This window comes from Pelodiscus sinensis, chromosome 28, assembly GCF_052426305.1.
Source record: "Pelodiscus sinensis isolate ZL-2025 chromosome 28, ASM5242630v1, whole genome shotgun sequence".
NCBI classification, from domain to species: Eukaryota; Metazoa; Chordata; order Testudines; family Trionychidae; genus Pelodiscus; species Pelodiscus sinensis.
The window spans coordinates 13114597-13127762 of NC_143079.1; the positions used below are offsets into that span (position 1 = coordinate 13114597).

General features: G+C 65.8%; 1 protein-coding gene across 31 annotated transcripts in view; it reads left to right on the forward strand.

Annotated features, from left to right (window-relative positions):
* The window catches only part of CAMK2B (calcium/calmodulin dependent protein kinase II beta), a 122268-nt gene that overhangs the window by 89351 nt on the left and 19751 nt on the right, over positions 1-13166 (forward strand). For 21 of the 31 annotated variants that reach the window (XM_089773869.1, XM_089773865.1, XM_089773872.1 and 18 more), the window contains 2 exons: positions 7409-7449; positions 8456-8527. In XM_089773869.1, the coding sequence (XP_089629995.1) occupies positions 7409-7449; positions 8456-8527 (113 nt within the window). The remainder of the gene's footprint in view (positions 1-7408; positions 7450-8455; positions 8528-13166) is intronic. The other 10 variants (XM_089773870.1, XM_089773873.1, XM_089773866.1 and 7 more) reach the window with 1 other exon arrangement.

The following is a 13166-nucleotide window of genomic DNA, read 5'->3' on the forward strand; positions in this document are numbered from 1 at the left end:
TTCGCTCTGTCTCCAGCACGCCTGGCTCCAGGGCTCTTGCTTCTACTGCGCCTTGTCGCTCACCACTGGAAGCTCCATCCACGGGGTGCAGTGCATCCCACCCCTGACACCAGTGTGACGGCGCATTGGGGTCCCCCGTCTCCTGCACCCCTGAAAGGGCACGAACAGACTGCACCAGCCCGTAGAACAGAGGGAGTTTATTGCCTCTCCAGGATACAGCACAGCACAGATGTCAGCCGGTTACAGGAACTGGGGCTAAGAGGCCTCAGAGCCCCCCTTGAGATGGGGGTAGCTGGACCCTTCAGTCCCGGCCCCCCTCCCCAGCTCCCTCTCCCCTGCTTTCCAGACCAAAAACTAACTCACTCTCCTCCAGCCCTGCCCCCCGGCCAGGGCAGCATCCACCTTCCTTTGTTTCCTTGGGGGGTAGCTGGTCGGACAGGTTGAGACCCTCTTTGCATAATGTCTCACTCCCTGTCCTTCTGGGCCGTGGTACCGGCAGCAGCCAGTGGGGTTACCACAGAGCCAGCATAAAAGCAGCCCAATACCCCCACTACGTCACAGGGGGCGGGACCCTTTCTTGGTGCACGTGAGACCTGGAGCTTGGCTCTGCCCCTGGTCCTTCCTGCAGGAGGCGCCCTGTGTCCAGGGGCCAAGGGGCGGCCGGGCCGGCCAGGCAGTCTCCGTGCTTTGTGCCCAGAGCAGCCACCAGGGGGCGCAGGTTTGACACACAGAGAATCCCAGGGCAGGCAGGGACCTCGGGGGCCTTCGTGTCCAGCCCCCTCCCCCCCCCAAGCAGGACCAGCCCCAGTTCATCCTCCCAGCCAGGGCTTGGTCCAGCCGGGGCTTAAACCCCTCTAGGGATGGAGATTCCACCCCCTCCCTTGGGAACCCAGCCCAGCGCTTCCCCACCGCCTAGGCTTTCCTAATATCCCACCGAGACCTCCCCCCCGCACCTGGAGCCCATTGCTCCTCGTTCTGCCATCTGCCCCCCCTGAAAACAGCCTCTCGCCAGCCTCTTTGGATCCCCCTTCGGGGAGTTGCAGGCTGCTCTCAAATCCCCCCTCGCTCTGCTCTTCTGCAGACTGAACAAGTCCAAATCCCTCAGCCTCTCCTTGTAGGTCATGCTCCAGCCCCCTCATCATTTTGGTTGCCCCCCGCTGGGCCCTCTCCAATGCGTCCACATCCTTCCTATAGTGGGGGGCCCAGAACTGGACACAATACTCCAGATGTGGACTCCCCACAGCCGAATAAAGGGGAATAATCACTTCTCTGGATCTGCTGGCCATGCTCCTCCTAATGCCCCTAATATGCCATTAGCCCTCTTGGCTACAAGGGCGCCCTGGTGACTCATCTCCAGCTTCTCGTCCACTGGAACCCCCAGGGCCTTTTCTGCCGAATTGCTGCTTAGCCAGTGGGTCCCCAGCCTGGAACAGTTCTTGGGATTCTTCCGTCCCAAGGGCAGGACTCTGCACTTGGCCTTGTTGAACCTCATCCGATTTCTTTGGGCCCAATCCTCCAATGGGTCTAGGTCACCCAGGACCCGATCCCTGCCCTCCAGCGTGTCCACCTCTCCCCCTAGCTTAGCGTCATTGAACATGCCGAGGGTGCAACCCCTCCCCTCCGCTGGGGCATTAATAAAGATCTTGAACAAAACTGGCCCCAGCACCGACCCCAGGACACTCCGCTTGATCAGCCAGACATCCAGCCGTTGATCACGGCCCATTGGGCCCGTCCATCCGGGCAGCTTTCTGTCCCGACAGGCCATTTATCCAACCCAGACTTCCTCAGCTGGCAGTGCCCTGGCCTCGCGAGCAGGCCTCCCCCATTGCCCTGAAACCCCTTTAGCTCTGCTCTACTGGCATGTCTGTCCCGCCGCTGCTGGTCCGGCGAGTCGCTGCCCTGCCCATCCGGCCTCCCTCCTTGGGCGAAGTCTCAGGGCAGCTGAGCGTAGGGCGGATGGAGATTGACGGCTCTGGCACAGGCTGGCCAGGGCTGTCCTTGGGGGTGAGGGGCTCTCGGCAGTGCTATTAACCTGATCCCCTGCACCCAGTGGCAGCCCAGGGGGGGCAATAGATTTTGCAGAGCTGGGATTTTATCATCCTCAGCAACACCCGGATGAAATAGCTTTAAAGCAGAAGGTCCGGTCGACTGACCCCGGAGAGTCGGACGCCGACAGGCTAGACCTGGAGTGGCCAATGCCTGTTAAGTGGCTTCATTCCCACTCGCCAGGCTCGCTTGCAGGTGCCATGGTCTGCTCACAGCTCGGGCCGCCTTTGGGAAGTTACGAGCTCCTCTCTGGAGGAGGCAGAACCGCAGGCCAGGGATGGGAAGAGGCGGGTGGGTGGACATTGAGACCTAGCGGTGCTCCGGATTGTTGGATGCCGTACGCAGCTGCATGGTCTGTGTCAGTAAGGCCGGGCCTGGCGGCCGAGGGAAGAGGTGGCTTTGGCAGCCGTGTGCGCTAGGGGCTGCCCTTAGTCTGAGGGCCCCGGTCTGTCTCCATAGGGAGGGTAAAGGGACGCGGACTGATCTCGGCAGCGCCCTAGCAGGCGGTTGGGGGGAGGCTCGATGAAGAGCCGTGGGCCAGCCCCCTGCCTGGCGTGTAGTGGCTTGTCCTGACTTCCGCAGTCTGGGAGCAGGCGGGTCGCGGGAACCGAAGCCCGGCAGGAGGCGCCGGTCAAACTCCGGTGCCTGGGGGCTCAGCAGTGCTGGGGAAGGAACCTGGGGGGCGTTGGAGGCGCTGATGGGGCAAGGCACCGGAGCGGGCTGGGGCTGTCAGGCTAGAGAGAGGAGACAGGCTCCCCCCACGCCACCGCCGTCCCTGTGGTGTGTCCTGGTGAGTGCTGGTGCTCTGCTTGCCCCGCCCCCAGCCCCTGCCTGCAGGCTGAACTGGCGAACGATGCATGTGGTTGTGTGGCCCGTGCATGCTCCGGCCCTGCCCAGTGTCTCGGAGACGGGCGCCGTGCTGTGTGTGCTGGCGCTGGCCCTGCATGCGGCATACTGACCGGCCCGGCCTGCGCCAGCTCCCCTTGCAGGCCTGGGGCCCACGCTGCCCACCTCTCTGCAGACCGGGCCCCAGGGCTGGCAGGGCGCAGGGGGGCCCGTGGGAGCAGCCGGGGGCAGTGGGAGGGGCCTGGGTGACGGGGGGGCGGGACAGGGGCTACAATGAAATGATCCCGAATTGCCCCCATGACACGGCGAGCGGAGATGCCCCGAGGTCGCTGGCGCGTGCCCGTCGGTGACTTCTCGCGGCAAGTTGCTGTGATGCTCCTGCCCTGCCGGCACGGAGGTTTTCCAAAGAAATTCCTGGCTGGCTGGCCTAGCCCTCACCCACCGGCAGCGTCCTCTCTGGACGCTCCTCCCTTCCCTCCTGCCTGCCAGCCGTGGCTCCAAGCTCCCCGCCCGGCCCCCGAAAGCTGGCACCTCGGCCCTGCGGAGGGACGCACCGGGGCTGGGCAGTGGAGAAGGGCCCAGAGTTTGGAAGGCGTCGGCCTGGAGCGGCCCGGTTCTGCCTGGCAGATAACGGTCCCCAGCCTTCGACAGCGCGGCCAGGGCCGTAGAGCGCCACCTCCGCCCAGGACGGCAATTGGATGAGATACAGACAGGCCCGAGCCCGCCACAGCAGAGACCCCCCCCCCGGGCCGCGTGGGGCTGGGTCGCCGCTCCCCCTTTGCAGCCCTGCACCGCGCGGCGGAGCTATGCTTGTAAACAGGGTCCCACCAGCCCCTCTTCTCCAGGGGGCCCACAGCCTCCCCCCCATGCCTGCCTGGCGCCGCGCCCCCCCCCCCAGCCGCTCCGGCTCTGAGGCAGCAGCTTGTCATAGGCCTGGCTGCCGCTGGCTCTACGCCAGGCCGGTTTCTGATTCGGGGTCCCTCTGCCCTGGCCTGACACCCTCCGAGGCACAGGGAGCCGCTGCAAGGGGTGTCTGGCCCCTGCGGCCACAAGGGGCATCTCTGCCCTGTCCCTGCTCCATCCCCCCATCCCCGGCGACGCCGTGACCCTGCTGGGCTGGCAGCCTCCTCGGCCGGAGACTATGGGCTCACGGCCCGGCCCGCCCCCTTTCTCCACAGCGCCCCATTGTCTGTGGCCGCCCAAGCGCTGGGTCTGAGGTGTGGCCGTCCCGTGACTCCCCCTCCTCCCTTAGGGACCCACGGTGTCACCTCCCCCAAGCTGAACCCCCTGCCAAGCCAGAGCCTCCGGAAACTAACTCCAGTCCTGGGCCAGCTGGAGGGAAGGGGCCTTGGGAAATCTGTCGGCCGAGGGTGCTGGGGGGCCAGAGGGGCACTGTGCTCTGGGCCGGCCGCACTGGGCCCGGTTCTGAGCTCCCGGGTGAGACCAGGCCCCTCACTCTACGTGTGCTGTGTGGGGGGATGGGCGTGTCCGCTGGGGCACGAGCTTTGGAGACCCCAGAGTCCGGCTGGGCTGGGGGGACCTCGCCCCGCTCTCAGGCGGGGTTACCCTCAGAAGAGCGTCAAGGGTCCAAGCAAGACCCCTTGGCACGGCCACTTCCTCCCCCGCGGGGGTGGGAGCTCACTGCACACAGGCCTGCAGGAGGCCCCAGGATTGCCAGACCGGCCCCCCCAGCTGCAGGCAGGGCTCCCGCGGGGGCTGAGGCAGCCCCCCGGCCCCATTTGCAAGGCTCTGCCTGGCCGAGCTCCCGGCGAGGCGCCAGCCCTGGAGAGCTGCTGTCCCGTGTGCTGGGGGAGCACGATGGCTGCGGGGGGCTGGCCCCTGTTCCCTGCTACGGTCCCAGCGCTCTGGGGAGCTTGGGCAGGCCATGCCTCTGCCCCCTTCCTGCAGCGGCGAGGGGCGCTCACCAGCGCCGGGGCCTTTCTAGCAACAGGGGGGCTCATTGGCCTGGCGTGGGGCTACGCCAGACAGAGCCTCGCCCGGCCCCCGGCCCCTGGCCACGCCGGGCTGCGGGTTCCCGCCTGGTGCCTTCTGCCAGCAGCACCAGAGCGCTCCGGAGCCACCGCGGTCGGGCTCATGCCCCTGGGACAGGGCGCGGCCCAGGGACCGACGCTGCCGAGCCTGGGAGGAGCAAGCTGGGTTCTCTGGGTTCAGCGACGAGCTGCCTCCTGCCCGCCGACGGGAGGCCGAAGGAGCCCGGATCGGCTGGGGCCGGAAGGGACCCTGGGATCCTTCAGGCCGATGTGCCTGGCGCGGGCCAGCGGCTGCCACCCCCAGTGCCGCGGGGCTGGAGCGTTGGCCTGTCCCTTGCCAGTCCGGCCAGGGGCCGGTAGCCCCAGCAGTGTGAACGTGGCAAGAGCCCGGGCACGGCAGAGTGACAGGAGACCCCGCCGGGCTGGCCCGTGGCCAGCTGTCCGGACATGGGCTGCTGGGCAAAGCCAGACTGAACGCCAGCTGTGAGCGAGGGGCGCCCGGGGGCACGGCCCTGCGGGGGCGGCCGAGGGGCTGGAATGAGGAGGGGGCTGGCTGGGGGCCCAGGAGACGGGCTGTCTTTCGACACTGGCACTTGTCTGACGGCTGTGGCATCGTCCCCCCCCCGTGTGACTGTGCAAGGCCTCCCCCGGCGTGAGTGAGCCCTTCCTTCTCGGAGCCCCGGGTCTGCTCCCCGCCTCAACCAACCTCTGTCTCTTCTCTCCTCTGCCCCGCCTGTCTCTCTCGCTTTCCTCTACCTTTCTGTCAGGTAAGCAACCCGCCCGGGCGCGCCTCAGAGCTGGCTGGGCGAGGGGCAGGGCAGCAGCACCCGCTGGGACCCCCCGGAGCCTCTGGGCCGGCGAGGGCCGATGGGCGGCTGGCAGGGGCTTGTGCCTGTGAGCGCGTGCGGGTCCATCTCGCCCCGCCACAGCCCTGCCCCTGCACCCCAGCCGTGGCCAGGGAACCCCCCGGCTTCAGCCCTGGGCTCACCGCAAGCACCTCCGCCCGGGCCCCTGGAGGCCAACGCACAACCCCTGTTGTATCCCCCGCCTGCCCCCGGTCTGCCCAGACCCCTCGATCCCAGCCCACCTGCCCTGCTATCCCCATCCTGCCCCCCAGCCCTGCCCGTGCCCCTCGATCCCAGCCCACCTCCCCCTGCTATCCCCGTCCTGCCCCCCCGCCCTGCCCGTACCTCTCGATCCCAGCCCACCTCCCCCTGCTATCCCCCACCCGCCCCCGGTCTGCCTGTGCCCCTCGATCCCAGCCCACCTCCCCCTGCTATCCCCGTCCTGCCCCCCCAGCCCTGCCCGTGCCCCTCGATCCCAGCCCACCTCCCCCTGCTATCCCCGTCCTGCCCCCCCGCCCTGCCCGTACCTCTCGATCCCAGCCCACCTCCCCCTGCTATCCCCATCCTGCCCCCCAGCCCTGCCTGTGCCCCTCGATCCACCTCCCCTGCTATCCCCCACCCGCCCCCGGTCTGCCCGTGCCCCTCGATCCCAGCCCACCTGCCCTGCTATCCCCGTCCTGCCCCCCAACCCTGCCTGTGCCCCTCGATCCACCTCCCCTGCTATCCCCCCCCACCCCCCAACCCTGCCCGTGCCCCTCGATCCCGACTCACAACCCTGGCGTGTCCCACCCTCAGTTCCCCCCGCCCTGCCAGGCCCCCCCCCCGTCAGACGGCGGCTCCTCTGCTCTCAGAGACGGGCCCATTGTTGGCGGCCGGCATGCGGGCTGGGAGCCGGGAGGGAGGCGAAGGGGGAGCAGCAGAGCACAGAGAACATGCCCTGGAGGAAGGGTCCGGAGCAGGGGGCCAAGGCCGGGGCATGGGGGAGGATCAGGAAGCCAGGGGCAGGGCGATCCCGCCAGCTTGGATCCCAGCTGGGGCAGAGCCATCGATGCCAAGACTGTGACTGACACTGAGGGGCTTGGAGCCTGGGCAGTGCAGGCTAGTGGTTAGAGCCGGGTCCGCCCATCACCCTAGAGTTCCGGTCCCAGCGCACCCTCTGCTTGCAGGAGTAGCCTTGGGCTAGTCCCTTAAACCCGCTGGCAGCAAGGCTGAGCCCCTGGCCCGGGGAGGGTGAGCAGAAGGGGGTCGTGCTGAGCTGCGGGATGCCCAGGTGCAGCCTGGCTGGGCAGCTCCTGGCTGGCGGGGGGCAGCTGCCGGAGGGACCCTGCGTGGGACGGCTCGGCCGTGGCCTGGCCTGCTGGAGGCGGGGACGTGCGGAGCCCGGCTGGTGTCAGGGCAGGGGCGGCTCACGCTGGTACCGAGTGCGAGAACAGGCCGTGGGCAGCTGGCTCCTCCGCCCAGTGTCTGCGCTTGGCACCCAGGGGCTGAGCCACGGGGCCGCCTGCCTGTTCGGGAGCCCCGGCACCTCGTCTGCTCAAGGCAGCCAAGGGGGGCTCCCGGGGCGCGGAGGCGGCCTGGCGGCGGGTGAAGGGGAGCTGGCGCTCTCCCTTTGGGTGCAGGCTTCCGGCCGGGCGCTGGTGAGGGGGGACCCCACTAACCCGTCCTTTCCCTCCCCCACAGCAGCTAAGAGCTTACTGAACAAGAAGGCCGACGGCACCAAGGTGAGCAGTGCTGGGCTGGCGGCTCGACCCTGAGGGGGCCGGGAAATGCCGGGCTGGGCTGTGGGGGGCTGGGCTGTGGGGGGCTGGGGCGTGGGCAGTTCCTGCTGGGCCGGGCTGTGGGGGGCTGGGGCGTGGGCAGTTCCTGCTGGGCCGGGCTGTGGGGGGCTGGGGCGTGGGCAGTTCCTGCTGGGCCGGGCTGTAGGGGGCTGGGATGTGGGGGGCTGGGGCGTGGGCAGTTCCTGCTGGGCCGGGCTGTAGGGGGCTGGGCTGTGGGGGGCTGGGGCGTGGGCAGTTCCTGCTGGGCCGGGCTGTAGGGGGCTGGGATGTGGGGGGCTGGGGCGTGGGCAGTTCCTGCTGGGCCGGGCTGTAGGGGGCTGGGATGTGGGGGCCTGGGGCGTGGGCAGTTCCTGCTGGGCCGGGCTGTGGGGGGCTGGGGCGCGGGCGGTTCCTGCTGGGCCGGGCTGTGGGGGGCTGGGGTGCAGGCGGTTCCTGCTGGGCCGGGCTGTGGGGGGGCCGGGCTGTGGGGGGCTGGGGTGCGGGCGGTTCCTGCTGGGCCGTGCTGTGGGGGGCCGGGCTGTGGGGGGCTGGGACGTGGGCAGTTCCTGCTGGGCCGGGCTGTGGGGGGCTGGGCTGTGGGGGGCTGGGGCGTGGGCAGTTCCTGCTGGGCTGGGCTGTGGGGGGGGGCTGGGGCGCGGGCGGTTCCTGCTGGGCTGGGCTGTGGGGGGGCCGGGCTGTGTGGGGCTGGGCTGTGGGGGGCTGGGGCACCGCTCAGAGGGCCTGGAGCCACAGTTCAACCCTCCGGCTGAGCTTTGCAGAGCTGCCCGTGAGCTCCCCAGCTCCCTGTGCCCAACCCGTGGCCGAGAGAGGCCCTTGGCGCTCCTGCCCTTGCCCCACGGCCTGGCCACGTCGCGCAGCGTCCCGGCTTGCCCCGGGGCCGGGGGCGGAGGCGCGAGGGCGGCTTGCATGGGGCAGGCTGTGGCAGCTCCGGTGTGTTTCTCCTTTCCAGCCGCAGACGAACAGCAGCAAAGGCAGCGCCGGGGTCACGAGCCCGAAGGGAACCCTGCCTCCAGCGGCTCTGGTAGGGCTCCCTCTGTCCCTGCCCCACAGCTCTCCCTGAGCCCCCCGCCCCAGGGACTGAGCGGTGCCCCCCAGCGCCCGCATGCCCAAGGGGCACTGCCTCCCTGCTCAGCCACTGCCGGCGGGCGCTTGGGGGGCTGTCCGGCCTGCGCAGGGCCCGTGGGCACACACGGGGGGCTGAATGGCCCAGCCCCGGTCCAGGCACCGCCCTTCCCGTGCCTGGTGACCGGCTCCCAAAGACGCCACTAGCCTGTCTCATGGCCGGCACCAGGGCCTGCCCCCTGCTGTCTGAGCCTGTGTGCGTCTTGCCCCCCCGGCCCGGCTGTGGTAAGTGTGGAGCCAGCGCCACGCCCAGCCCCGGGTCGGGGAACAAGCTGTTCCTGAGCCCGGACTTGGCCCGGGACCTGCCCCAGCCCGGGCCGAGTGGCAGGAGAGCCGGGGTCACGTCTGTCCGTCCAGAGCCAGTGCTGCTGGCCAGGGCTTTGCCAGGAGCTGGGGGGCGCTGGGGGCAATTGCTGGAGAGCAGGGCCGGGCCGGGCTGCCATTGGGCCTCTGGCGCCCTGGGCTGCAGCCCCACTCCCTTGTGCCTGGGAGTCTCGCTAGGGCTGGTGCCAGAGGCGCTCCGGGCTCCACCGAGCTGTGTGAGGCAGGGAGAGGAGCAGAGAGCTCCCTGGCACCCGCCCGCCCTGGCCCGAAGTGGGGGCTCAGAGCCGGGGCGGGGAGGCCACGTGGCAGGCCTGGCTCTCCCTCATGCGGTGTTGGGACCAGCCCCCGGGGCGTTAAACGTGCCCGGTGGCTCCGGCGGCATCGTACACCGAGCTTGGCATCTGCCCCGGGAGCCGTGGTATCCTCGGAGAGCGCCAGGCCCCTAGCAAGCAGCGGATTTCCCACACGGCAGCCTGTGCATTTCGGCCGCCCCACATCTCCCGGAGCAGCCTAGAACTGCTCCCTCCATGGGCCCAGGCTTGCGGCCGTCTCCCTGGGCTCCCTTCTGCTCCCCTTCTCCATCTCCCCAGGCTCGCCTGCCCACACGCCGGCCTGCCTCCTTCTGGTCTCGCTCCTCCTCCGGTGCTGGGCCGCAGCAGCCTCAGCGGCGCGCCGGGAAGTGCCCATCTCAGCACAACCCCGGGTCCTTCGGGAGGCCGAGTGCTGCTGTTTTATCGCTGCCCGGCGCTGTCTCGCGGCCTCGCCCGTGCTGGGGAGACTCGTTCTGGCTGCGACCGTCCCTGCCGTACTCCAGCAGCGGCACGGCCGGCCCTTGCGCGTCACAGGGCACGGCGTGTGCAGGGCACGGTGCACCTCGCTGTGCGTGGTGGGCTGAGAGCCCTCTTGTCCTCACGCGGGGAGCACGCTTCCCCCGCTTCCTCGTGGGACCAGAGTGTGACGGGCTGAACCGCCGGCATCCCGGGGGGCGCCCCCCCTGCGCTGGGCACCAAGAACTTTGGAGAAGTTGGTGGCCCCGGGCCAGCGTAAAGATCGACTCTGATTCCAAGCGCCGTGCCGGAGATCAGAGCAGCGGGCTGGGGAAGAAGCCGCGGGAAGGAGTTTCGTAGCGGATTGGAACTAGCTACGGGGGGTTGTTCATTTTAACTTAGTAGCTGTGACGGCGCGTCGGGGACCCCTGACCCTGCACCCCCATCCGCAGCCAGGTGGGACTCTGCCAGCCATGCGCCATGCGCCCGGGGCCGGCGCCGCACATGTCCCCACGGGCACCGCGTTGGGGACCACTGACGTAGACAGTATCCCAGCTGGTCCTCCCGGTCGAGGGCAGAGACTGAACAAAGGAAGTGAAGTGAGTGTTCGGGGAAAGGTCAGTTTCGGCTGGGAAACCATGAAGGGGGCAGATTAAGCAGAGGGTTGGGAGTTTAGGGGTCTAGGCCCCCCATCCCAGGGGGTCTGAGGCATCCTGGCCCTCACTCCTGTAGCCACCTTACGTCTGTGCTGTGCTGCATCCTGGAGGAGCAATAAACCCCCGTTCTACTGGCGGGCAGAGTCTGTTCTTGCTGCTACGGGGGTGCAGGATCGGAGGGTCCCCAACGCACCGCCACAGGGCCGACCTGGCCTTCTGAGCTTGCACTGTGTAAAAGTGTTCCACCGAGTGAGAGGGATTGGTTTGGGGTTCGGTCCCTTGGGGGGCTGCTTTCGTGGGTGCAGAGCCCCCCAGAGCGGAGCTGGCTCAGTGTCGGTGTGGCTCTGCAAGGGGGCAGTAACCCCGAGTCCGTGGTCTGGCTGGGGGAGACCCAGGGTCTGGCCCAGCAGGACAGGTGGCAGGGAGCCCCAGAGAGCAAGAGGGGGGGTGTCAGTGCACTGGACAACCCGCAGAACATCTGTGATCCAACCCGCCGCACACAGCGCTGCCGTTCCTCCTCTCTCCGTCGCGCTCGTTCTGTAAGGCAGGTGTTGCTGCTTGGGCAACCGTCTCATTGCTGCGACTCCCAGCGTGGCCCGAGCACTCCCTGCTCCTTGTCATCGACCCAGCGGTGGGGTCTCCGGTGTGACGAGCAGCATGTCATGGAACAAATCCTTCCTGCTCTCCAAGGCTTCCTGCTCATCGCCGTCAGACAGAGCCAGGCTAGCAGCCACAGCTGGCCGGACAGCCTGTGTCCACGCCCATCCACTGACCCAAAAGTCGTCTCGCGCCTCTGGGGGCTGCCTGCAGAGCGAGGCTACGTGTACGCTGCGATCTTTTTCCGGAACAAGAAATGCAAATTGCAGAGCGCGGTTTACGTACCTTTTTCCGCTTTTTTGTTTGTTTCAGAAGAGGCTTTTCTGACTTTTGGCCCTTCTGCATGAGGCCAAATGTGGGGAAAACCTCCTCTTTCGGAAGAGCCTTTATTCCTCATCAAATGAGGAATCTAGGGCTTCGGAAAGAATGCGCCTGCTTTTTCAGAAACTGTTCCGAAAAAATGGATGCATTCCCTGGATGCGGCAGAGTTTTTCTGGGATGGTATCCCGGAAAAACCCTGCAGTGTAGACATAGCCTGAGTCAATGGGCTTGGGCTTGGCTGTCCTCTGCGTTTTTTGAGGGTTGATTTCGAAGCAGAATTCAAGTCTTGGCATCCATCATCTATAACTGGTCCTGTCCGTGCCTTGTTACAGCCACGCTGACGGGTTCTTCTCTGCCCCTGGGCGTTCCCAGCAGCTCTAGGAACCAGCTTCATCCTAGCTTGACATGTAATCTTGATATGACCTAGATGGTCCTTCCTGGTGAGTTTGCTGTTGACCAGATCTCCCAAGAATGTCAAATGTTGAACTCCCTGTACTTTTTCCAATACGGATAAATCCCTGGCTACGTCTACACTGGCATGATTTTGCGCAAATACTTTTAACGCAAGAGTTTTTGCCATAAAAGTATTTGTGCAAGAGAGCGTCTACACTGGCTTGTGCTTCTGCGCAAAAGCATCCATGCCAGTGTAGACGCTGTCTTCCGCAAGAAAGCTCTGATGGCCATTTTAAACATCGGGCTTTTTTGTGCAAGAAATTGATGTTGCCTGTCTACACTGGCCTCTTGTGTAAGAGGAAAAACTATTTCACTAGGGCTACGTCTAGACTGGCATGATTTTCCGCAAATGCTTTTAACGGAAAAGTTTTTCCGTTAAAAGCATTTGTGGAAAAGAGTGTCTAGATTGGCACGGACACTTTTCCGCAAAAGCACTTTTTGCGAAAAAGCGTCCGTGCCAATCTAGACACGGTTTTGCGCAAGAAAGCCCTGATCGCCATTTTTGCGATCGGGGCTTTTTTGCACAAAACAATACCACGTTGTCTACACTGGCCCTCTTGCGCAAAAGCATTTGTTCAAGAGGGCTTTTGCTTGAACGGGAGCAGCATAGTATTCCCTCAAGAACACAGAGGGTATGTCTACACTACCCCGCTAGTTCGAACTAGGAGGGTAATGTAGGCATACCGCACTTGCAAATGAAGCCCGGGATTTGAATTTCCCGGGCTTCATTTGCATAAGCGGGGCGCTGCCATTTTTAAATCCCCGCTCGTTCGAACCCCGTGCCGCGTGGCTACACGCGGCACAAACTAGTGGAATGAGGAGTAACGGTAGTTCGAACTAGGAAGCCTAGTTCGAACTACCTAGTTCGTGCCGCATGTAGCCGCGTGGCACGGGGTTCGAACCAGCCGGGATTTAAAAATGGCGGCGCCCGGCTTATGCAAATGAAGCCCGGGAAATTCAAATCCCGGGCTTCATTTGCAAGTGCGGTATGCCTACATTACCCTCCTAGTTCGAACTAGCGGGGTAGTGTAGACATACCCTGACAATCTTACATGAGATCGTCAGTGTTCTTGCAGAAATTCAAGCGGCCAGTATAGACAGCTGGCAAGTTTTTCCGCAAAAGCATGCACTTTTGCGGAAAAACTTGCCAGTCTAGACGCAGCCTAGGAAGGTGGGGAAGCGCTGGAATGGGTTCCCTAGGGCAGTAGTGGAGTCTCCATCCCTAGAGGTGTTTAAGTCTCGGCTTGACAAAGCCCTGGCCGGGTTGGTTTAGTTGGGATTGGTCCTGCCTAGAGCAGGGGGCTGGACTTGATGACTCCTGAGGTCTCTTCCAGCTCTATGGTTCTATGGTTCTAAGAACAGTTGTGCGAGAGGGCTTATCCCTGAGCGGGAGCGTCAGAATATTTGCACAAGAAGCCCT